Consider the following 23,782-nt stretch of genomic DNA (forward strand, 5'->3'; position numbering starts at 1 on the left):
TTGGCAAGATGACAACTGTTAAACCAGGAAGAACTGTGAAAACGGGGAGAATGGTTGTCTACGGATAAGCATTGGACCCTAAACAAGGAGGGATTCCTGCAAGCACAGAGAGATTGGGGTGAACAACTCTGAAGGCAGGACACTGCCTACTTTCCGGTTATAATTTCTCTAAGTGGTAGCGCCAGTTTAGAATGGATTTGGACAGAGGACCGTTTTTGTTATTTTGACAAGCCCATTAGTATAGTTAGGAAGGGAAATCCCCTTTCAGCAATTGGGCTAGAAAGGAGTTTTCTTTCAAGTTAAATACAACCCTTTGATCGCATTTTCTCTGGTCAGAGTCTTCCTTCTGCCTTAGCACAATGCCCAAAACATGCTAGGAGATGTTTCCAGTGCCTTCTGGTAAGGGTTGCAAAACATCTAACCTAATGGCAAAATGGCGTTAACCCAAAAAGGATACCAGACTGCTCTAGAATAGTAGCGATGGAAGAGTAGTAAGGCTTAACTAGAGGGAGGGATGGAAAAAGTTACCGCCAAAGAATACACTGCTCTTTTACTAAAGAAATCTACACTTAATCAAAATTGCCCATAGAATATCCAGTATCAGGTAATATTATCCCCACTAATAATATCGCCATATAAATGGTTGTGGGGTAAGGCCATAGGCGATTAGTGGGGATAATGTATGGGGTCATCGGGACGGGTTTGAAGGGGTGTCCCCCCACTGCTCCATTAAATAAATTATGGGGGTTGCAAGGGTGTCCCCTGCAGGTTTCATGGCTCAATATTGCTGCAAAAAAATGGGAATATTTTTGCGGTGATATTAACACAAGGAACCGAATATCCATTAGGTCAAATAAAAACTATGTATTAAAACAGTAATAATCAGCAAATACTCAAACCAATGCGAATACTGAATGAAGCCCACTACTTGGTAGGCACTATACATACAGATTAAGGGTAGTAGGAAAAAAATAACCCTAGACAAAAGACGAAAAAACATGAACAGAAGGATCAGAAACCAAAATGGCACACAGAAACCAGTACAGTATATCCAGTACCTCTAGAACATAGTAGCATAGCCGTTACAAATGCACTCCAAACATTGAGATAGCATCGAAAAAGTGAAAAAGGGGGTTAACACTAAACAGCTAAACTCAGAAGTTATGTTTGAATTAGACTCCCAGTACTGCACCGATAAGGTCTTATTCCACCCCTACACTATAGAATAGTAACCAACAGCTATACAATGCAACGGTTTATAGTGACGTTTGACAGTCAAAGTTGCGAAAAACAAAGTTTTGAAAACAAAGCATCGAGAAAAAAATTCAAATGCATTTTTTCTTTTTTTTTTTAATGGGGTCCCCCAAAGGCCTGTAAAAACACTCATTTTACTATACGAAACTAAACCCTTTAACATTAAAAAAAAAAATTCGAATTTTTTTCGAAATTTAGTATTCGAAAGTTTAGTGTTTAGAATTTTCTTTTCGAAATTATAACTGGATACGCAATGCAACATCATTTTCATTAGACAGTTGGGTACAAAATGCAGATAAAAATCAGCAGTGCATGCAAAATAGGGGATTGGGGCACAGGAAAAATGCCAGTGGACAAAGTATGTAGTCAGAAACAATGTTAGGGGGGGTGGGAGAGTCCCACATGTGCTGAGAAGTCAGCAACTGATTCAGGGGACACCAACAAACACACTAAAAACTGTTCCAGGCCGAGACCAAGAAGCTCTAGGAAGGAAAACCAAAGCAGGAACCAGGCCAATCAAAAGTCCATGGAAAACTGAATAAAAAGGTGACCAGCAGAAACCCACGAACACTGGGGGCAAGTTTGAAGAATAGCTTACCAGTCCCCGGCCCAAAGGCTAGTACTCGGTGGCAGCTCCAGAACACATGGCTCAGGCATGGCGAAACAACCCAGTGAGTAAAAGGCTGTTACAGGATCTGGTCAACTAGGGGTTTGAACACAGTCAACGACCAAAACGACCCAAAAGAAGAACACTCTGCCTACGCACAAGTGTGACCCCCACTAGCTAGGAGTGAGAACAGCAAGAAAGACTCCAGGCAGAATGATTAACCTGACCAAGCACACCCAAATGGACCAATAGGCGAAAACAGAGCAGCCAGCAGAAAATCTATCCCATGAATGAAAACATTGAGACAAACCAGAAATGTGGCACTGGCGACCCACCACCTTTCATAATATGACAGTTTCCTATGCACACTATCAGGAGGATAATACAGGAAGCTTGCAGTAAAATGGTCGAGAAACTATCCCAATCTTGGATTCCCAACCAAGGACTATGATCGGGAGGATGAAGGACAGCCCAGGATGAAGGCCAGCCTAGGAGGGCATCCAACAACCAAAACTGGAAACCAGATCCAAGGTTAAGGACCCCGAGCACAACCAGTACGGCCACACGCAGTCCTAAAACTGCAGCAGGATAGCTTTGTTGACAAATCCTCCAGCAGGCATGTAAGCCTGCAGACTTCTGAAATCCAGAAAAATTGCGCAAGGATCAGCGCCTCCCCTACATATACCCATTCACTCTTGGGCTGACCCAAGCTAGCCCTCCAATTGACAGTGTGATTACAGGTCTGCCTACTGCCAGGAACCAGTCTAAAACAATTCAAAGCACAATACACTGCGCAGGGCTGGACTCAGAGCCCATGTTTGCACTATAGCCATTATAGACCTGCCCTGGGGCCTCCCCCCAAACAAAAGGAAGCCCACAAATCAAAAAGGCTGAGAGTAGGACTTAAAAATACATTAATACCAGTATAGCTTCATTGGGCTACTAATGCTGTAAAACAGAAAAACACCAGCCTACTGACCAAAACCAATTTAGGCTGATAAAATAAAAATCACACTAGGGCCAAAATGGTGAGCTTAAAATGCCCTCCAGTCCTAGGTGCCATATGGTCTACAATAAGAAAAATATACTAATAAAAGATTTCAGTTGCAGGGGAACTTCAGTAAAAGTCCCTCTGCTTTCTAGGATAACTAACTTATTTTATGGCCAAAGAGGAAAAAAGTTAAATTGTATGGATTCTATACAATGGGACAGCATAACCTCCAAAAAAGGAACTCTGTTCCAAAATGGAAAGGAAAAGTATGCAAAAAAAAGGATAGGTTGGATTCATCCAGTAGATGAATTTGATCATCTTGGGCGTCAGTAAAAAGGAGGTCTTTTCCTAAGACTGCTAGGATTTTCCTAGACCCTGAATTTAGTGTTCAGGAATACCAACTCACACCTAGGTTGTAGGGTTTCTCAGTTTATTGCCTGAATCTCCAAGGGTTACGCATAGATTTGCAGACAAAGCTATACTTTGGAGTGGAGCAGCTGGCAAAAATTACAGGCTAGCTGGCAACAACTCAATATATACACAGAGTTCAGGTCGCTTTGGTAAAAAGGTTATGCTGTATATTACAACAGATTTGGTTCGGTAGGATAGTCTTTAGGGGTAGTGAAATACTTTGAAAATTACCTTAGCATCCAGTTTGCTTTGTCTTCAAAGTCGGGATTTACAACATTTCAGTATCCAGATGTTAAACAATGGGATACACACAAAGAAAGCCTGCCGTTATGCTTGAAAGGAGATTGCAAACTTCAGGCAGAGTTGGACCATGTCACAGTTGGCACAGCCCATGCAAAAAGCTTTACTATGGGGGCAATGTTAGACTAGGTAACAAAGCCTCAGATTATGTTGGAGAAGCTGTCGAAGTTGTGGTCCAACACAGGAGGTGCAGGGTTTGCAGGAGGCAACCACCCCAGCCGAGAGGACGGCACATGTATTCGCGCATTGTGTGTTTTCGGCTCTAGAAGGCACTTTAAAAAACTTGAACTGAAGAAAAAAAAAAAAGCCAGATGCCAATTGTTCGTATGCATGTACTTGGGATATCGAGATTGCATATTTGGTGTGTACAGCACTGTAGGTGGAGGATTCCGTGACTTAAATTCAATTAAGATGATGCTGAAGAAGTCTTGGACACTTCCAACTGCTTGCACATTGCAGAAGAGTACGTGTCCCAAAGACACACCAAGTGGCTACAAGTGCTATTCTGGAGTGAGTGACTAGATTGTCCCCAAAGGGTCAAGGAAAAGTAACACTGGTGTGGTTCTTGCGTCGTGGAGTGATGTCTTGACAGTGCATTTAACCCATTAGTGTGGCATAAGAGAGGGATGGTAGATTGCAAAACCTGTCAAACAAGACTACTGAAAACAAATGATCCACTACCCATACACAGATCTTGGCGACTGGGTGAGCCTTCAGCCTCCTATCAGACAGACTACATCATAAAAATAAATAAAATCGTGTCAACCACCCAAGAACGAGTGGCCTCCACATTCATACTTTCTACACTTCCTCAAGAAAACTCAGGATGTTTATTCAGGAGTGAATCCCATACAACCATTCATAAATCCTGCCAGATCTGGTCATGGGTATCCAGAAGTCTCAACCTGAAGTTTAAGGAATGCATAATGCACAACATGTACGAAGCTCAGTGTAGAGCCTCACTTTGCTTCTAAATCTGGGTCACCATTGTATTGATACCCTGCAGGGAAGAAGCAGGGTGGAATGGCTTATAAGGAACTATGGTGATTTCCCATAAGGACTCTGCACCCCGAGTTTCTTTTGAATAGTAACCAATTTTATTTCCAAATGTTCTCATATTGTATTCATCATACATAGCGCCCTTTCCCCATTTCTGTGGCCTCAATGCTCTTTGTGATCGGAACGCCCTCGGGTAATCAAGTCATATGAAAAGGGTTGGGCTTGCCGAAAATGTGACATGGTTCCACTTTGAATTTTACAGTGTCTCTTTTGATCCTCAGTCCACTACTAAGAACAAGCCTTAGTTCTCTCATCACAAAATGGCTGCAACAGCATACAGCCTTCCAAATTATTGCCGACAGCTACCACCTGCCAGTGAGCACACTAGGAGCAAAGCAGGGTTAACGCGGGTGGGCGGTGCAAAATCGATCGGTTTGACACAAATGACCGGGACTTAGCGAGTCCATAGGATTTTCACCCTACGAGTCATCCCCGACTGGGGCACTGAAGTCTGAAATATAAGGCTTTCCTCGTTTGGTGCATCAATTTCTCTTGGGAAGGCACTCAATGCTCTAGAGAAAGGTACCGAAGTGACGCGAGCTAGATTCGGAGCATTGCAATGATTTCCTGTATGAAAAAGGAAGGAATATAAGAATTCCCTTGAAAGGAATGTCAGACTCTTGTCAGAAAGGGAGGAGCGGTGTGCACAGATTTCACCATGTAAATTTCTGGCTTCATTTTTTCCAAGTCTGTTATCCATCTCCATACCAAATCTATTTGATCCTATGCACTTCTTTTCTGAACACTTAACTAAAAGTGGCAACTTCACACCAGGCCAATTGTTGCTGTTCTGCTAGATTTTAACACTTCAATGAAAATAAGAAGGCTAACTTTCCTCTCCTGAACATTGGCTTCCTCATTCAGCGCTCTTCAGGCTGATACTTAAACGGTCTCTGCATCACCACTCTTTGGGCGCCTATTTTTACATAATAGAAGGGCAGTAAAATTAGCCATCTGCGGATACTTATCACTGACTTGCAACAGCTAAAATTGTCATGAAGCATGCTGCAATTTAGTCAGTGGGTGAGATCAAAGGCAACTGGAATCAAAGATCTTTTTCAGATTATCAATAAAATTCAGCGTTCTGTTCCTTTTCTTCCTGAGCAGTTACACGTTGAGATATTGCCAGTGCAATTTATACAAGGATAATTCAGTTAATGCTTAGTATTTTTAAGTACCACAGACTATTTTCTTAGTTCTTACTGAATTGGAGTTTTAAAGTAAATCGAAGTCATTCTGTTTAACTTGCTTTTTAACCGACCATTCTATAGACCAACTAATTACTTATTGCTGGAATCCTTTATTGCGTGGTGTTGACAACGAAGCTTTGAACTTCATTGACCAACATCCTCCATTCTCGCGTGCCCAACTGGAATGCGTCAGCGCTTTGCCCGTTTGGCTTGTTCGGTCGGTTTGCGGTGGCCGGCGAGCCACACTGTTCTTTTTTCAGTGCTCCACGGCCTTGATTCCAAAGCCAATTTTGGTCAATTTGCACCTGGTGATCTTCTGAATTTCAGATTACCCAACCAGGTATAAATAAATATGAAAAACATTCAATATACTTAGGAACTTCTGCTAAGCATGAACATTAATAATGGGGCCTTCTCCCTTCGCACATTATCAAAACCTCGAGCGCTGGGAATTGACAAGTTAAAATCAGGGAGTGATGGCACTAAATTTCACCCCAATCCCCAGACTTTGATTACCACTGGATTGTTAAGTGGTAGGTCAGCGGTTGCCCATGCCACGGAGATTAGTCTCCTAATTGAATCGCATTAGCTGGAAGTTCTGTTTATGACTGAAACCTGGCTAACAGATACTTCCCATGCTATGTTGCATTGTCTAATCCCTGTAGGTTACTCAATTCAACATAATAGGCAGGGCAAAGTGGGAGGAGGAATAGCAATTATATAGCGATCCCAGCTAAAGGTGGATCATTTTAAACCTATATATTGGGATAACACCTTGGAGATTGCTGTAATGATTTACTGTGACACCGGAATTCTCAGTAAGGATTGTACTGATTTCTAGGCCCCCTGGGCTGGCGGGATTAGAGGGTTTAGAGGACTTTCTTACTACATCAGGTTCTAAATACAAGGAACTACTGTGTATTGGTGATTCAAATATCTGGCTGCAGGATTCCTCTAAACCAGACTCAAAACAATTACTTTAATTTGTGTCAACACGGTTTCAATACTTGCCCAAAAACCTTCACATAAACATGGCCATTGTCTTGATGTAGGTCTGGCCAGTGGCGGGCAAGGGGGAAGTGGGGTGTGGCGTCAGTATGATTGACACTCCCTATTCGGTGGACAGACCACGATCTCAGGCTGTTCCTTATTAAGGCAACTAAACATGAAACTATTACCCCAGTATCTGGGACGACTAAACTTGTTCGAAAGAGGAAGTATTTGGACAGCATACCCAGATTGGACTTGGGTAATGCACCGAGTAAATGGGTCTCAATACAAGAGTGCGATGCCCTATTTCAACAAGGGACTCAAATAATGAGCAATATTTGCACAAAATATGCCCCTCTGAGAACTATTGTTCCTAAAAGTTCATCCAAGGCCTGGTATACTACGCAACTTTCTGAACTAAAAAAAGGAACATAAATACCATGAGAATAGATGGCATCTGCTGAAATCACCAGAGCACGCCTTGGTAGCAAAAACAGTATTAATTATTAAAAAAAGCTGTTTTAGAGCTAAATTAAATTTCTTGACCAAACAAATCATAGAAGTGGCAAATTGCCAGCAAGAGTTATTTAAAACAATTGCCAACTCAATCCCAATATAAATATCCCTGCGAAGATTTCTTCTGCAAACTATGCCAATGGGCTGAATATGTTTTTAGAGACAAAATTCTGAATATCCAAAATAATATTAAGCTCTGTAGAGAACCAGATTCTATACCTCATCTGGATGTTGTAAATACAAGTAAACAAACTATTAGAGCATCGGTGAGTGGTACAACTGACACAGCTCAGTTCAGTTTCAAACAAGTAGCAGAAGACATTTGTAGCTTCTTGTGGCAATTAAAACCTACAAATTACTCTTTCCAATTCCTGCCCTAGGTGCTAGGCGACTCTTTAGGACTTGTCCCATTTATGACAGTTTGTAAACCCATCATTAACCCAGGGTGTAGTTCCCGATTCTTTGAAATTGTCAGTGGTTTTCCCCAGTTACTAAAAAAGGCTAGTCTCGACCTGGAGTATTACAACAACTATCGTCCCATTGCTGGTCTTCCTTGGCCAGGAAAAGTTTTGGAAAAAGTTGTCACAAGCCAGCTTCAGAACTTTATTGAACAGTGGTCTCCTCCACCTGTTGCAGTCCAGCTTTCGTCCCAAGCATGGGACTGAGACGGCACTGAAGGCAGTATGGTACGAGATGTTGCAGGTAGGGGATGCAGGCAAGCTCTCCCTGCTTGTAATGCTCAACCTATCTGCCACTTTTGACACAGTGGACCATGGCACGCCGTTAGATCATTTAAAAAACGTGGTGAATGTAGATTCTTGGGACTAGGATTGGTTTACCTCATTCCTTACTGGGCGCAAACAATGTGTACAGGTGGGAGGATTCTAATCTGAAATCCTCCATCAGTGTTGTGGCGTTCCACAGGGGTCGGTACTTCCCCTCTCCTATTTAATATCCATCTCTGTTCTTTAATGGATATTTTGGAGAAATGCCAGCTTAGATTCCATTCATACGCCGACGACACAAAACTGTACATCAGGCTTGATGATGTGGAGGATGCCCTTGCTATGGTGGGCAAGTGCCTGTAGGAAATAGGGCTTTGGATGGTAAAAAATTGGTTGCAACTTAACCCCCAAAAAACAGAGGTTATCTTATTTATTTTGTTATTTATGTAGCGCACCAAGCCGCGGGGCACCTGGATCAAAAACATTCGCATGAAGGGAAAAGCGGTCCTCTGCCACCCCAGTTTTTGGGGGTCTAGCCTCAAATATGTCACAAAGTGTAAAAATATTGGCTGTGTTTGGCAGAGCGACCTGGGTTGTAGTGGTCAAGTTTCAGCCAAGGTACAGTCTTTCTATAACATCCGCCTCATCCCTCAATTGCCCCATCTACCCGAAACTGATCGCGCTTCGGTGGTGGGAGATCTGGTCAGTTCCAAATTAGATTACTGTAATTGACTTTTGGCCAGAACCCCGGCTAAACAGATCCATCGCTTACAAAAGGCGCAAAATGCTGGAAAGATTGGCATTTGGCGCATCTAAAAAAAAAAACCTAACCTCAGGTTTCCTCCGCTCTTTACACTGGCTAGCGGTAGAGGACAACATTACATTTTAAATTGGGTGTTTGGTGCCAGTCCATTGAGGAATTTGAACACCAATTTACTTACGAACAAACTGAAGCGGCATCATCCCACTTAGGGTTTAAGGCCAGAAGACCAATGTCTGCTTACCATCCCCAGGATTAATTGCTTACCATCCCCCAGGATGAATTGTGTCACAAGAGGCGATCTCAGTTTCTCAGTTGCCGGACCAAGACTGCAGAATAGTGTTCCACTGAATCCAAGAATGGCAATTTCCCTATTGACTTTCAGAGCAGGTCTAAAGGCCTATTTATTCAAATGGGTGTTGCTCTCAGCTATTTCTTTGGTCAATTTTACTGGCATTAACCATCATTTGTTAGAATTTTTCTATTCAGTCATTTTTTCCATCTGCGCCACGTTAAGTTTGTTGTGTGAGAACTACAAATAACTCAAAATCAGGCTTATACAATAAAACAGAATACTTTCCGAAGAAATCCTATTTTTACAAGTATGAGTCTAATATATTTAGGCTACATCCCAATGGCAATATAAAATCACCAAAATGCACAAGTAATAGGCAATGTAATGCATTTCCAGAAGAAAGCAATCAAAGGAACAGCAGAAAGAGGGATACAGTAAACTTATGCAAGGACAACACCCTTTTCCAATATAGATCCTCCAGCCTATCCTATTCTGGCCTCTGCCCCATATATTACTGTAGGGATTACACAAAATAGTGTGGAGGAAAATGTCCCATATTTCTTATGAATTGAGGACTGCACGGCCATTCTCCTCTGAGATCCCTCTTGAAAGCAGAGTCTTGATTGTCATTTATATTTACACCCAGATATCTATATTATGAGACTATTTCAAATAATTGAGGGCCAATCTTCCATTTGAATGAAGAGTATTCCTAAACTCTTTTGTGATCGGATCAATATTTGATTTTTGTATGTTGATAGTTAAGGGGTTTAAGAGCATATTCCGTCAGGGCACCCAATCCTCTGCATATAAAAGCCAAGCGATAGGAATCCCACCAATTTGGAGGCAACAAAATAGTTTTGATCAAATGTAGTCCCAGAGATTATAGAGAGCCAGTGCTAAAATACAGCCTTGTTTAAGGCCAATGAAGGTTGGAATAGCTCCAGTCAGTAATCCTTCTTGGTTTAATTTTACTCGTTTAGAAGTCTGAGTATAGCTGAACAGGATATAAAATGAAATTCCGACAGCCGCCTTTCTCATTTTTTTTTCCAACAGTGAGGCTCTAGAAATTGAATCAAAGACCTGTTAAAATCTATAAAGGCCAGGTATACAGAGTAACCTAGATGCTCTTTTATGGCAGATCGTGCTGGTAGATTTTCCGCTGGTCTGAATTCTGATACAAAGCCTGATTGATATGTCAAAATGCTGATTCCGCCTTACCCATTTCTTACATTTTTTAATATCAGACCTGCAAACAGCTTCCCTGGCGCATCACTTAGCGCTATGGGGCGATCATTTATTGGATTCTCCATCCCCCTTTTTGAAAATAGGAATTACTGAACATTTCCAGGAGTATGGAATTCTCCCTTCTAGAATTACCAGATTGAAAATTTCAAAAAAGTATTTGCGCTCCTGTTTCTGGGTGGAACGTAATTTCCATCAAGATATGTTCGTCAAAATGGAATCCCTTTAGTTCATCACTATCGCATTTTAAGAGCAAATTAGAATTATCCTTGCTGACAAAAAGATCAGTAAAATAAACCTTCAAAACCTCTTACTGTATTGGGTTGATCAGTACAGGCGCTCAGGTATATGCACCTCATTTTCAATAGCGGCCAAATTTGAGTGCTTGATTTAGAGCTTAATACTTTCCTCTCCATCAATTTGGTACATTTTCACCCTAGTCTCAACCAGTTCTGATATTTTTGGGTTATTTTTATTTACAACTTCCCTTTAGACTTGCAATACCCAACGTTTCTCTTTTCTACATTGCGCTTTCCTCAATTGAACCTCCTGATCAAAGACGGGCTTATGTCTAAAAGAGGGACGAAAGGCAACCTCAGTTTTTTGTGTAAATCTCAAGACTGACACATTATCGACTCTGGAATCTATTTGCCAAACAACTCTCAAATTTACCCAACTTATCTTCAGACCATTTTAGCCTATTTCTTCCTCCTTCAAGTGTTAGCTTATGCAAATAAAATTCACTTTGAGGAGGGCTTAGAGGTTAACCATGTTAAAGGTAAAATGTTATAATCACTATTGTGGTTAGGGAGAACATAAAATTTCAGCATTTCAGAACAGGCACCTCTGGAGACAAGTTATTGCTGTCGAGTTTGCTCTTCCCCACATTGGCTGTGGTGGTATTAAGGAACCCATTAAGTGCCCCGTTGAGCATTACAAATCCCCTATTGTCCATTAAGTTGCTCCATCGCTGTGCTCTCTGGGTCAAAAGGGAGTTCATAACATGTAGGCATTGAATATTCAAGTCACATGCCATCAGAATAGTATTAGTAGATCCATTGGCTGCGCACATGTCCGGCATATCTTCAATCCCTGCTATAAAGCCATCATCTAAGATAACCAATGGATTCCAATAAAGATTGATTATAACAGTCGTTTGATCTTAATCCCTTATACCTAAGCAAGAGGAGTTTTGAAAGTTGAGTAAATGGATTCAGAGGCACAAGGGATTAAAAATCGCCCCATACTCCGTTTACAGGCCAAGAGGCCGGCGGAAGGTCTTCCTTTCTGGCCCATTTATCGCTGGTATCCAAGTGAGTTAATAGCCTACCAGAAAGAACACGTCGTTAGCCAGGTCTCCTGTAGTACAAGGATATAAAAAGATAACAGTACCTCAGTATAATTGGCTACCAAGTGCCTAAAGCCTCTGTGTTCCACAAGGGCAAATTCAGCTCAGTACCTTTCTGAGACGCTGACCATTAATATTGTGGATCATTTTCTGTATTATTCAATGCACCTTGGAGCCATGACCAATCCCCTGCTACCTCCGTTTGAGGTTCCCCTGTGAATGTAACTTCTCCCACCAATTGACCCGGGTTCCCCAGACAACTAATTCTCAGGGGCTGGAAGGTAAACATTTTTCTGCTCTTCGGTGATGGCCTTAATACATCACAGGTCCTTCTGGGTGAATAATTGCAGTCCTCAGTATTTAACCTAAAGCATGGCTGTATAAAGTGATGTTTGGCCTTCCAACAAAGCTTCTCACCAATTGTGATGGGATTTCCAGTTTCATGTTATCAAATCTTTATCAATCCATTCACTATCCCTAGAATGGATGGCGTTTAGTTCAGGTATCGTTCTTATAAGGTTCAGGATTTTTAGTCTTATTCGGAAATGGAGAGTGGTGCTTATCCTTCATATGGGAGGTAGAGGTACTGTACCTTGAGGCTCCTCTCTTCCTGTATTGGAAGCTAACCCCTGGAGAGAAGCCTGGAGATAGTCTCCCATAGCTTTGGTCTGCCTCTCTTGCTACCCTAGCACAGGCGGAAGTTCCTTTGGACCTCTCAAGGCAACACCCCCTATGGGAGAGTTCACCTCTATCTTGATTGTTCCCTACCTGCTGAATACCTTCACCTATCTGCTCTAAGATTGTTAGCCTTTCTTCCAGGGGAGCGAATTTCCCCCCTGCATGGACGTAATCTTACCCTCCCCTTTCTCCCTTCCTGCAGCTTCCCCCTTAAGGGATCCTTGCAGGTTAATTTTGGGAGATTTGCATTTGTTTCATCACTTGAGACTGCAAGTAGACGGATTTAACAAATCTAACTGGGGTGAGGTCTGCTCACCAATTATATCATCCGGTGGGGTCAGTACATTTACCAATTCATCATCCATACTTTTGCGTAGATTTTTGTTTTGATCTTTTTCACTGCATTTTATTTTTTTGTTCCTCTGTCAGGGTTCTAGGCAGGCGGGGTACTAGAACTAGGCTGGGAGTGAGGACACGTAGGCTTAATTGTGTACAGGCAGTTTTAGGGGGTTGGCAACAAAAGAAAATGCATACTATGTTCCTTAACCTTTTAACCCAGAGATCTGCAGTATTCTGCTCACAAGATGGAGGACTGGGCAGTAACCCAGGGCAGGATGGAATGTTAAGGAAAGGTTGGAGGTGAACTCTTCGCCCCCCCCCTCTCCCACACTCGCCTTTCATCATACTTGTCACAGGAAGAAGTTATGTTTTTTCAGTTACTCCTTTGAGGCCTACCTTTAGAAAGTGACCAGGACGACTGCTGCAGCAACTATTTACCAGTGGGAGTGCTGCAATTTGAGAGCTAGTTCACAATTATTCAGAATTTCAAAATTCGTTTTTATGAATGCATGACTGGCTAGGACCGATTTAATGAAAGTCCTTTTGGTACTGAATTTTCAATGTACAATGTACATTAATATAGCTCTAAATTGGTGGGAAGGAACAACCTGTGTAATTAACAAAACAGTCATTCGTTTCTCTGAGGGATTGTGCGCAGCAAAGCTGAGCCAATTTTGTTCCACACCCGTTTTTGCAGAGAGTGAACACTCACTCAAAGGTTCAGGGATGTCACGCAAATGTGTTGCCGGCAAGACACTTAAAATGAAAGCTAACTGCAGGAACGTGCGCTCGCCACTAGATGGCGTTTGAGGTCGCATCTTGCTCGCACAAAGCCTCATGTTAGTAAATACATTTAAATTAATAAATATTTACTTCCGGTAGATGAGATTGCGGGATCCCACGGAGTGGTAAAACTTTGATTTATTGCACCGAAGTCCCCTTGAGCTTCTTGCTCTTCTGAGAACTCCGGCAGCCATTTGTCTTTAGGGTAGTTGTAGTTTTTTCAGATAAAATTGCAGTCGTTTTAGAAAAGAAGTGTACAGATTAGGTCAACTAAGCTGTTACACTTAAAGAAACACTTTGTAGAAGCAGCACAATATACAAAGTGACGTTTAAAAGAGTTAGTAGATTACTAGTTTGCTTTAAAGGTTGCGGAGAGAAGAGAAAGACTTGTCCGAAGAAAAGCAAGGTTAAGAATTTGCAAATCTAAGACTAAGAATTAAGACTTTCCTATTCCCAAAATTGGACATGAAGTTATAAGAAAGACGTTGCTACAACAGGAATACAAAGCATACAGTGTTCTACAGCTGCACGTACAACTGTATAGAATCCTCTAGACATAGGCAGAGGACACGCAGGTAATCCTTGGTGGCAGAGGACACGCAGGTAATCCTTGGTGGCAGAGGACACGCAGGTAATCCTTGGTGGCAGAGGACACGCAGGTAATCCTTGATGGCAGAGGACACGCAGGTAATCCTTGGTGGCAGAGACAAGAGTACAGGGAGCCCAGCAGAGAATCGGGAAGAGCTCCAGTGTCTTGTTATTTCCAATTCACCTTTCCCCCCCTATGCTGACCTGGGTCTTGCTGGAACTATACGATAAGTAGGACACAACAGTCAGTGAGGGACTGGAATTCAGCAGCTTCCACAGAGGAAAAATTAGAATTACTGGACACTCCATTAAGATATGACAGAGGTTTCCTGCTGAGAAGGCGGGATAGAGAGCATTTATTGCTGACCCCACTATTAATCGAATTTTACATTGAGAGTTCATTCTTCAATTTTCTTTCCCCCTGGATTTGTCCAGTTTTTTTCCCTCGATGTCCGTTTAACACATCATATAAAGGCTCTACCAAAGGGATGTCAAAGGTTAAACCCTCTTAGGGCATCTCCAATTGAGCCATATTTTGGTTTATTTCCCATTTTTTAGTCACCTCTAGGAAGGCGGGAGTATTGAATTGATCCTATAGCATATTTGGACTGAGTGCCCTTTGATACAAGGTTAGATTGTGGGGACCGGGGTACCATCCCATTCTCCAAATTCACAATCCTCCCTCACAGAGAATGTTTTCCACCAGTAAATTTAGCAATACGGTATGGTTCTCTGCTTCATTTTCCAAGATTCCAAGTAATTGTATCAATGCTGTTATACCATTGTTCATTGCTGTGAATAATGTTTCATATAGGGGGAGGGGCGGGGGGATCTGGTATTCAGTCCAAATGAGCATCTCGGGGTGGGTTTCACAAAAGATAGTGCTGAGCTTGAAGAATGGTTTCTAGTAGAGTCAAGCGACTCCGGGTACATAATCGGGGAGCCTGACAGGTCATGTGGGCGAGTAGTCATCCTCTGCTCATGTTGAGGATCACAAACCAAAATCTGACCAATCTGTACACAAGGGCCTGGTAGGAAGGCCTCTGGGAAAGGGGAAGGGGTGGGGTGGTGCTGACAAAGTATGTTGGTGTATACTTTGAACATTAAGGGATCACTGACAACACCCCTGCCTGCCCCCCCTCCCACCCCCCCCCCGCATCTCCACCCTACAGGATCCTTGCACCACCCGAGTGTATAGAACCAACCCTTCCTGAGATTCTGCAAAATGTACTTGTTCAGCTGTAGACAAAGTGCATACACTTTCACCATCCTTCATCCTTCCTGGCTGGCTTTATCATTGTTTCCAATGTCAAATTGGGGTCCTTTGGAGGAAGATTTTTCCCCATGCTCCATCCGATTTACCTCATCTACTAGGGCTGAGTCAGGGATATCATTGGGATTAAGGGCTGTTCCTCCAACCTCAATCCTGCCGATTGATGCAGGATTATGGGTACAGGGGTACCTCATCCGTAGTTGAGAGGAGACCTGTTCCCCTTCACCAAAATGATCCGATAACAGTTGAGTGATTTCACTCTATGCATTTTAAAGCCCGGGGCCAGATTTGGAGGCTCTTCTTGGTATACTCTCAATTTGTTTTATTTCATCAGGAGGAGGCCAACTCAAATCTCCAATCCCAGCCACTAAGCTCGTTAAAGGCATCGCAGTTTTTAAGTGTGTAAAAGTAGGACATGCACCACCCTCTAATAGACGATAGTGGCAAACAAAACAGTTTTCTATGGCCCCTTTCCCTTACTTGTGCAGTCACGTATAGCAGATCACAAGTATTTTGGCGCCGATGCTCCGTTGAACAGCTAAACAGCAGCACTCAGCGAGCACCCCTTGATTTGCTCAGCAGCCATTTTAGAATGTTTTGGCAGGAAGGCAGTGTAAAGTCTGAGTAACAAAGGATAAAGGGGAATAATACTCAAGTAAATCAAAGTAGTCCAAAATCATACAATTCGAGAAAAACACTTGCAGTTCAATCAGCCCTCCACAGCAAAACAGCAGGACTCAGCGAGCACTCTATGCAGATTTTAAAATCGTGTGCAATGGCCCATATTCTTTCGGTACATAACGTCACTAGGTGGGAAAAGGCCATAAGGTCTGGCCGAAAGGGCATTGAGCAACAGTGGACTTACAGCCTCAAAGTCCTCAAACAGCAGTCCTGCCTTCTTTCTGTAGCATAGGTGGTGTATGCAAAGAGTGGTAGCTGCCTCAGAAGCAAGTTTGTATTCCGAGTTTGAAACAAAAATAATCCCTACAGAGAAGTTCAAAGTACTAATAAATACTGTTTTCAGACAGAATTTCCCAAATTTAAAACCCCTTTAAAAATAAAATCTTTTGGGGTGTTTAAAAAGGGCAAGAACTACTTCAAGTAGACTGAATTTATGGCCTATAGATCTTAAGTTCAACACAGGCTACCTGCAGATGGGCTTGAATATCTAATGTTCAGCTTACCTTTTCTAATGTAATGTTAAACTTGATTTTGGTGCAAAAGTCTGCCAAAAAATATGTAGGCATGTAGAGTCTTGCGATTGTTTTGGCTTATTTTCAAAGAGGTTTCTTTCAGAAGCACCATCTCTTGTAGGTTTACATTTTTTCAGAGTCCATTAAGGCGTAGCCACTTGGGGTCTTACTGCTACACCTCCCCCACTGGTAGGGCAATCTTGCTTTGCCATTTACACCGAGACGGCAGTAAAATACTTATGCACCAAGACCAGAAACTCCTCCCGTGTTCTTACTTTCAGTCTTCAGTACTTGAACACAGTGCAAGTTCCACAGCATAGATTGCATAGCCATTAAAGCTTAGGCCAACATAACACCCACAGGAACTATACTAGAAAGGAATGCCCTTTGCTCCGAAAAGTTAAACGTGTAAACGAAACCTCAAAAACAGCATTACTCGATTAACTGACTGATACGATTCCTAAAACTGCCCACTGGTTTTGCAACAGGCTGCATTCATTTCGTTTTCCACAACTTGCCCAGTGAACCAACTAAAAGCAAAATCTGAAAGCCGTTGGGAGGTTTAGGTTGACATCCAAAGGGATCATTTGACACACCCGTAGTAAGCAGTCACAATTTTAACTTAAGAAACTAACATGCAAATCCGAACATAGCTAGATGGCAGGACTATGTATAGCATGCAACTCTAAACGAATGCACGCTGCAGTCATCTTTCAGTTGATTGCATTGCCTATTCACAAAGCATTTGAAATGTTACCTTTAATTTTTTGTTTATATTCTTCTGGTCGATGGAGGTACATCGCTGCAGCGTCGCCATTTAGAGGATCTATGGGGTTAGGGTACGCCAACAGCTGGGGTAAGAAGGACTCAAATATGTTGGTCAGATCTGAAAAAAGACCACCACAAAAAGTGTTATTCCGGCAGCTCGAGTATAAACATGAACAAGAACTTCAGTAACAATTGATCCTTCACTTTCAAAAGCAACACCATAACACATTCTGCTTCGACACCATAATCATATCAACTATCATCCTGTCAGCCATCACACTCTGGACGGTCTAGTGTTTGCGAAACTTTCAACAGGAGACATTACGCGCAGCAATCCATTTTGAAACCAGGTATTTCTTTGGTAAGAAAAATTCCAATCGACCCTATATCAGGCGAATTATTTGACTAATTTGAGCCTTCCCTTTCTTTGTAGAAACTACTAGAGCCATTAAGAAATATTGCCTGTATACGAGAGCAACCTTATTGCAAGACGGCAACCAACCCTTGTAGGTAGGTGCCGACCCAAAGCCCTTCCGTCAATCCTATACAATAGGACGTTTTGATCACATACCTTCTTCTTAACAACAATTTTAAACAACATTTTCGGTTTCATTCTTTCAGATGCACGTGACATCTGCTTCTACACATCTTTTGCTAACAGCATCCCACAGTGTCCTGAAGACAGTTCGGAGCATTGTAGAATTTGTGCCATTCAGAGAACTAGATGCGAAACTGCTTCCGAACTAGAAACACCAATTTTGTGTCTACAGTAGAAATGTACTGCTAATGTTCCACAATACATACAATAGCATCCATTGTGCTACTATTCACACCGTGTATAGAACTGTATGTTTCACGTTCAGCGAATGACAAATACTTCTATTTTTAGAATGCATCTTTGTGAATACATTGTTCTATAAGAATTATTTTTCATTCTGTATGTGGTCAAAAACATGGTTAGTTTACAACAACTCCTAACCTTCTGTAGGTCTTCTCACCCCCTGTGCGTCAAAGAAAGCTAGCCTGTACTCTCCGTCCCTGTGTTCCATATAGCAATGGGCAATATGCTGAACCCAAATATGCAGAGTAGACTTTTCTGCAGATTTTTTAAATTTCAAATCCCTGCAGATACTAGAAATCACATGCAGATTTTTAAATGTTTAGACCGTTCCAACAGATTTCCCCACTGTAACCATGGAATTCCTGACTGCACAAGATGAAAAATATTGGAGATTTTCACAAGGTTTTCAGAAGATGGACAGCCTCTACCCATTACATTTCCTTCTGGCTGGCATCTTACAAATCAACAATAAACCAAAGTTGCTTCTTAGTGCCCCTAGTGCGAGAATACAAAAAATGTGAAAGACTGAGGAGGGTGCTGTCTCGGCCCTTTGCTTTTTTTCTGTAACTTTGCATACCGCTATTAATGCAATACAGACACTCCATGAGAAGATGTCAAATGAAACAAATGAGTGCAAACAAACACTTGGCTGGACACCTTTTTGCCTGGGTGCCTACTTGGCTCTCAGGAATGTTGAAAGGGACTGTCCCGTCATTGGTCTTCATGCTCGTCATCTTCTGCATTGGCATTTATGCTGCCCCCGACTGTTGATACGTTAATAAAAAAAGAGAAGGGCACTAATGAACTAAATGGGGAAAATGCAGAGAACGCCATTGATGGTTGTGTCACAATACCGCCTGGGGATTTAAAAAACTACGAGGAATATTGGATCTCATTTCTTAAGGATAGACAGGGGTATACGGATGGGGGACTCATTGGAGGTTTGGGAAGAAGCTGGGGTGACATGACGCGATAGAAAAACGATGGATTCATAAAGAGAAGCAGAAAAGGAACAGGGGCGTGGGGGAGTTTGTTATTGATAGATCAATAAAATGGGGATTATAAAAAGGCAGAGGACTGATAGGAAGGTGCTGGTCCTTTAAGCCTAGGCACCTTCCGGAACCATTAAGTACCAGGGTTGGGCGAGGGAGTGCAGAACGACCAAGTCTGACCGCAAGGCAATACATACAATGAGTTTGAAATGCATGCGACGGATGACTGAGTATATGTAACCAAGCGTTAGCACTTGATGACCAGAGGATCACCTTCAACCAAGGCAACATGTTATGTGGTCTTGTACCACACACTGTTGCCACTTGCATGGTCTCCTGGCGCTCTGGTGGCTCTGCAATGGAAGGAGGGTTTGGGTGGGGGGTTGTTAGTGAGATTGAGAGGGAGAAGAGCAAGAGAGATTTGATGTGCTGTTGGAAGCTTCATTCGGAAAAAAAAAGGTCACTGAGCATTGGTGCTTTTTTGGTTGGTAGCAGTCATGGTGTTGAGGCATGATTGCACATGGGTGCCTTGTGTACTTGGGTTTGGTTTCATGTTGGGTGTTGTGAAGTATGTGTGGTTTGTGGTGCAGAAGAGGTTGTGTTTGAGGGAGAGTATGCAAAATATTGAGTTCTTAATACAGTTAGTTGAGTGCAACACATTTCCTACCCCCAACCTACAGCTAAGGTGACATATTTCCCATCCCCAAAAAAACATCCAAGTGCAATACAAATATAACTTCCAGTAAATCTAATAGGCTATCTAGAGGATGAAGCAGGTAGTCTAGAGTGTTATAATAGGATGGTGGTATGCAGACCACAGAACTATGTCTTCCATCAAAAGCATTTGGCTGTGTGATCAATTACATGTTAAGCTTGCAGAAAATACCCGTTCTCCACACTTGTTGCATGCAGAGACATAGAAACACTCTAGTTAATTTTTGTAAATCAATTTATTTTTCCTATTTTGAAGCACTCGCATACAACTGTGACTTAACTCTTAGGAATGAGCAGATCATGTACTATTATGAGGACGCATACAAGTTATTCATAACCCGGACCAGATGTAAAGGTGAGGCAAGAGTTGGTCTGCTGCAGCATACTGTGCGCTCTCCCCACCCGTCGACTCACCCTGGCGCAGTGCTGCGTGTTGCGGTGCAAACATCTCAGAAACGGTGCATCCTAGGGCTTTGAAACATCATGAAAGGCGTGCCATCTATTCCAAACCAGGGGATGAACGCTCAGTGGTCGAGATAGAATGACATTACAGTACCAAATCCAAGTGTGGTAAAATGTCTTGAGCATGAACAATCCGCGCCTTCACACAGTTAATGTGCCATAAGGTAGACGTCTTCAGAAACTGTCAAAGGAAAACGCTACCTCTCCCTGAACATGAGATGCACCAGCAACAAGGTAATTTAATAGGGAAGTTGTTTCAAAGGGTGACGTCTTCACGGTTCACATACCAGCCTCCAAATTTTTTTTGCTTCGAACGCACCAGGTAAGCGACTTATTTTGTAGCATGGCACTCAGATCCAAATGTTTGGTTTGAATATCAAGCAGACATTGTGGTAAACATGTTTTATAACCGTATGAGGAAAACACCCCTATACCATCGCAAGAGCTGTGCGATAACATGTTAAGCCAGATACCTAACAAAGTCGGGTGATCAACCAAATAAAAACAGATGCAAGCAAACCTGCGATTGGAACGAGTAGGAACCCCAACTGTAAACCCATCTACACTCAACAGCTTGACCCTAATTATAAGGCTGTAATAAGTGACTGAGCAATAAAACATGCTCACTAGCACCTGCTAGACTGTACCATGCACCAATGAATGAATCTATTGTGCATGGAGGGATACCTCTGGTTTGCAAGATCTTACATGAAAACTCTACTCAACAGCAAAACAGGAACGATCCAACTAGCTACTGCACAACCTCAAAATATGGTATCCAAGCAAATAGTCCAGTAATGATAATGAGGTGTTATTTATATAGCGCCTTAATCCAAAGCGCTTTAAAGAGAACATATTTACATACACTATCACCCAACCGAAATTGGTACTCTTATTGACCTCGGAAGGATTAAAGGCTGAGTTGGCCTTGCCGGGATTCAAACCTGCAACCTGCAGATAAATATCAGATTGCAGCAGCGAGCGCTCAACCCGCTGAGCTACCTGGCTGCAGACCCAACGTACTATTTGGAACCCATCATCATCCTGGATCAGATGCAAGTATGCTTCACATAACAGACTAAGCATAACAGTAACATCCATATTGGAGGACACGAAAATAACTGCTGACACTGACAAACACTGCTGGCTCTACTTTTCTGCAGCCTTTCACATGTTGAGCAAGGCAGATGGTGTTCCAAAGCAAAGCAGCAGGCTTAACCAGACCTCACAGAAGTAACCGATAAAGCTAATCCACCTGTGGGGGTACAAGAATCCCAACAGTTCCTCCGTTAGGGAGAATTCTCATTTCTGTGCAAATTCCCTTCCACCTTAGAAACCCCCAGCTCTTTTGCTGGACTTTAGGACTTTTTAATTTTAACCCTGGAGTGAGCGAGACCTTTTTCTCACGCTCTCATGTATTTTGACCTGATTTGCATTACATGTTTCCTCTGTTTTTGGAGTCTGACAAACTCCATAGCATCTACTCTTTGTATGATGACACAGCAGCTTTAGTGCAGTGTCAGAGAAATCCTTTAGATTTCTCATAAGGTTCAGCTAGCAGCCCCTACAATCTCATGTGACATGTGTACGTTAACCTCACTACTTTAAATAGCTGGTGGCAGTGATTTAATTTTCCTACCATTGTGCCCTCCTCCTGCAGGCTGAATCCTCACCTGTAGTACAGCACCCATGGGTGACCATTTTGTCAAAATGGCCCAAGTCCTCTTTTTTCCCCCATGGTCTGGTTGTGAAGTCTTTCTTGGGTTTTACTCTGTGCGTTGAGGCAGAGTAGAGTCCTTTGTTCATTCTGCCTTTGGCGGGCTTCAGCCCTGAAGCCCGCCTCTAGCTACAGTGTATCTGGAAAGGCAGGATGTGAGGGAGGTTCCCAAAACTCCTGTCATTTGCTCTAGGAATGCCTGAATGCAACCAGTCCTATTGGCTGGCTGTCCTTCTAGGACACCCTCCCTGCTGTGTGATTGACAGTTTAGGCTGTGCATAAATGGGAGAAACCTGCTTAAAAGGCAAGGGCTTTGGTACTAGATTCAGAGTCGACCACTCAGAGGAACACCCGACAAAGAAACGTGAACAAAGCTTACTGCATCCTCCTGGACCTTTGAATTCGGCAAAGCCCTGCTGATGTGCTGAAACTTCTCTTGTCAATCTGAAAAAGAAGATACGGAAGGGACGACTTCTTCCCTTGGGTTAGTGGGACCAACTAACCCCGAGACGAACTCAACTGGACCATCTTCCCCAATTGGCTATACTTCTTTGCTGCTGCAAGAACCGAGTGCCAGGGGGTTGAGTAATCCGTCGTAGAGTACAACGTCTGAAATTCGGCCAGAAGCTCCAGGAGTCTCCCAAAGACCGTCCAGAAGCAGGATGACCAGAGCGCGAGTCCCCTCACCAGACTGCAGGACCCAAGGAGTGAAGGAAGCCCAACCGGTATCCAAGATCCACGGTGGTGCTGTTTACCAAGCACTGAAACCGCCAAGTGCCGCTGATCCGAATAGAGCCCGTAGTTGCTGATGACCTCCAATTTGTCACTGCAAGAGCCCTTCAGATGTCCTCCCTCTTGTGCCCACAACTGAAGCTCAGGAACCCAGGGTCTGCACCGCTGCAACAGGACAGAATCCATCTGGACCACTCTTCAAATCAGAGGTACTGTTTAGACTTGGGGTACTTATCTCAGTGTCTTTTTGGGCTTTGCTTTTCTCAAATGAGACTTGCAGTGGCTTACCTGTAGAGTTGATTCCAACTCTGCTTTTCACAGGCTTCATAGCTTGTGACTCGACAAGTGATTTTTCCTACAAACTCTTTAACTTTGTGCAAGACTTTATCTAAGAAGTGCCTCAGCTCCATAGAGTGCGCTCCGAGTGACTGGCTGTCCTGGCTCCCTACAGACTCCATTGACTTTGTTATTTCTATCCCTCAGAGGTGGTAACTTGTCTTAGACTGTTATTGCTGGGAAAGGCTGGTTTAGATTTCACTGGGAGATTTAGTAGTCACACAGAATGAGAACCTGTTTAACCTTTCATTCCCTTAACCTTTCCTTTATGCAACCTCAGATTCTGCAAAGTATAACTAGTGACATAAATGCCATTACTGTCCTTGTGAATGAAGTCACCTCCGGGTGTAAGAAGTGTAAAAAGCATATCCAAAGAGTATCCACTAACTTGTGCTGAAAATGTATTTTAAAGTATATTTGATTGTAACATATCTTGCCTTTTTTAAAGACTGTCCTATTTACCAGCAAGTATTGACCGATCATCCTAATGAAACCGTATTGATGTACCTTCTTTTACCAGGCCTTGTACTACAGCGTGGATGTTCCCATCAACCAACTCAATACTTAGGGCCTGATTCATGAAAGGCGAGGACACAGACCAATGACTTTCCTTAAACAACTTTTTTTTCCCTTTGCCATAATCTCTGGCGGGTGTGTAGGTTCTCTGCTGGAGGC

General features: G+C 42.7%; 1 protein-coding gene across 1 annotated transcript in view; it reads right to left on the reverse strand.

The window, feature by feature from the left end:
• Positions 1–23,782, reverse strand: part of UBE2H (ubiquitin conjugating enzyme E2 H) — a 464,913-nt gene that overhangs the window by 39,587 nt on the left and 401,544 nt on the right. The window contains exon 6 of the mRNA XM_069629597.1: positions 17,303–17,431. Within this exon, the coding sequence (XP_069485698.1) occupies positions 17,303–17,431 (129 nt within the window). The remainder of the gene's footprint in view (positions 1–17,302; positions 17,432–23,782) is intronic.

Source organism: Ambystoma mexicanum, chromosome 12, assembly GCF_040938575.1.
Source record: "Ambystoma mexicanum isolate Mex_15411 chromosome 12, UKY_AmexF1_1, whole genome shotgun sequence".
NCBI classification, from domain to species: domain Eukaryota; kingdom Metazoa; phylum Chordata; class Amphibia; order Caudata; family Ambystomatidae; genus Ambystoma; species Ambystoma mexicanum.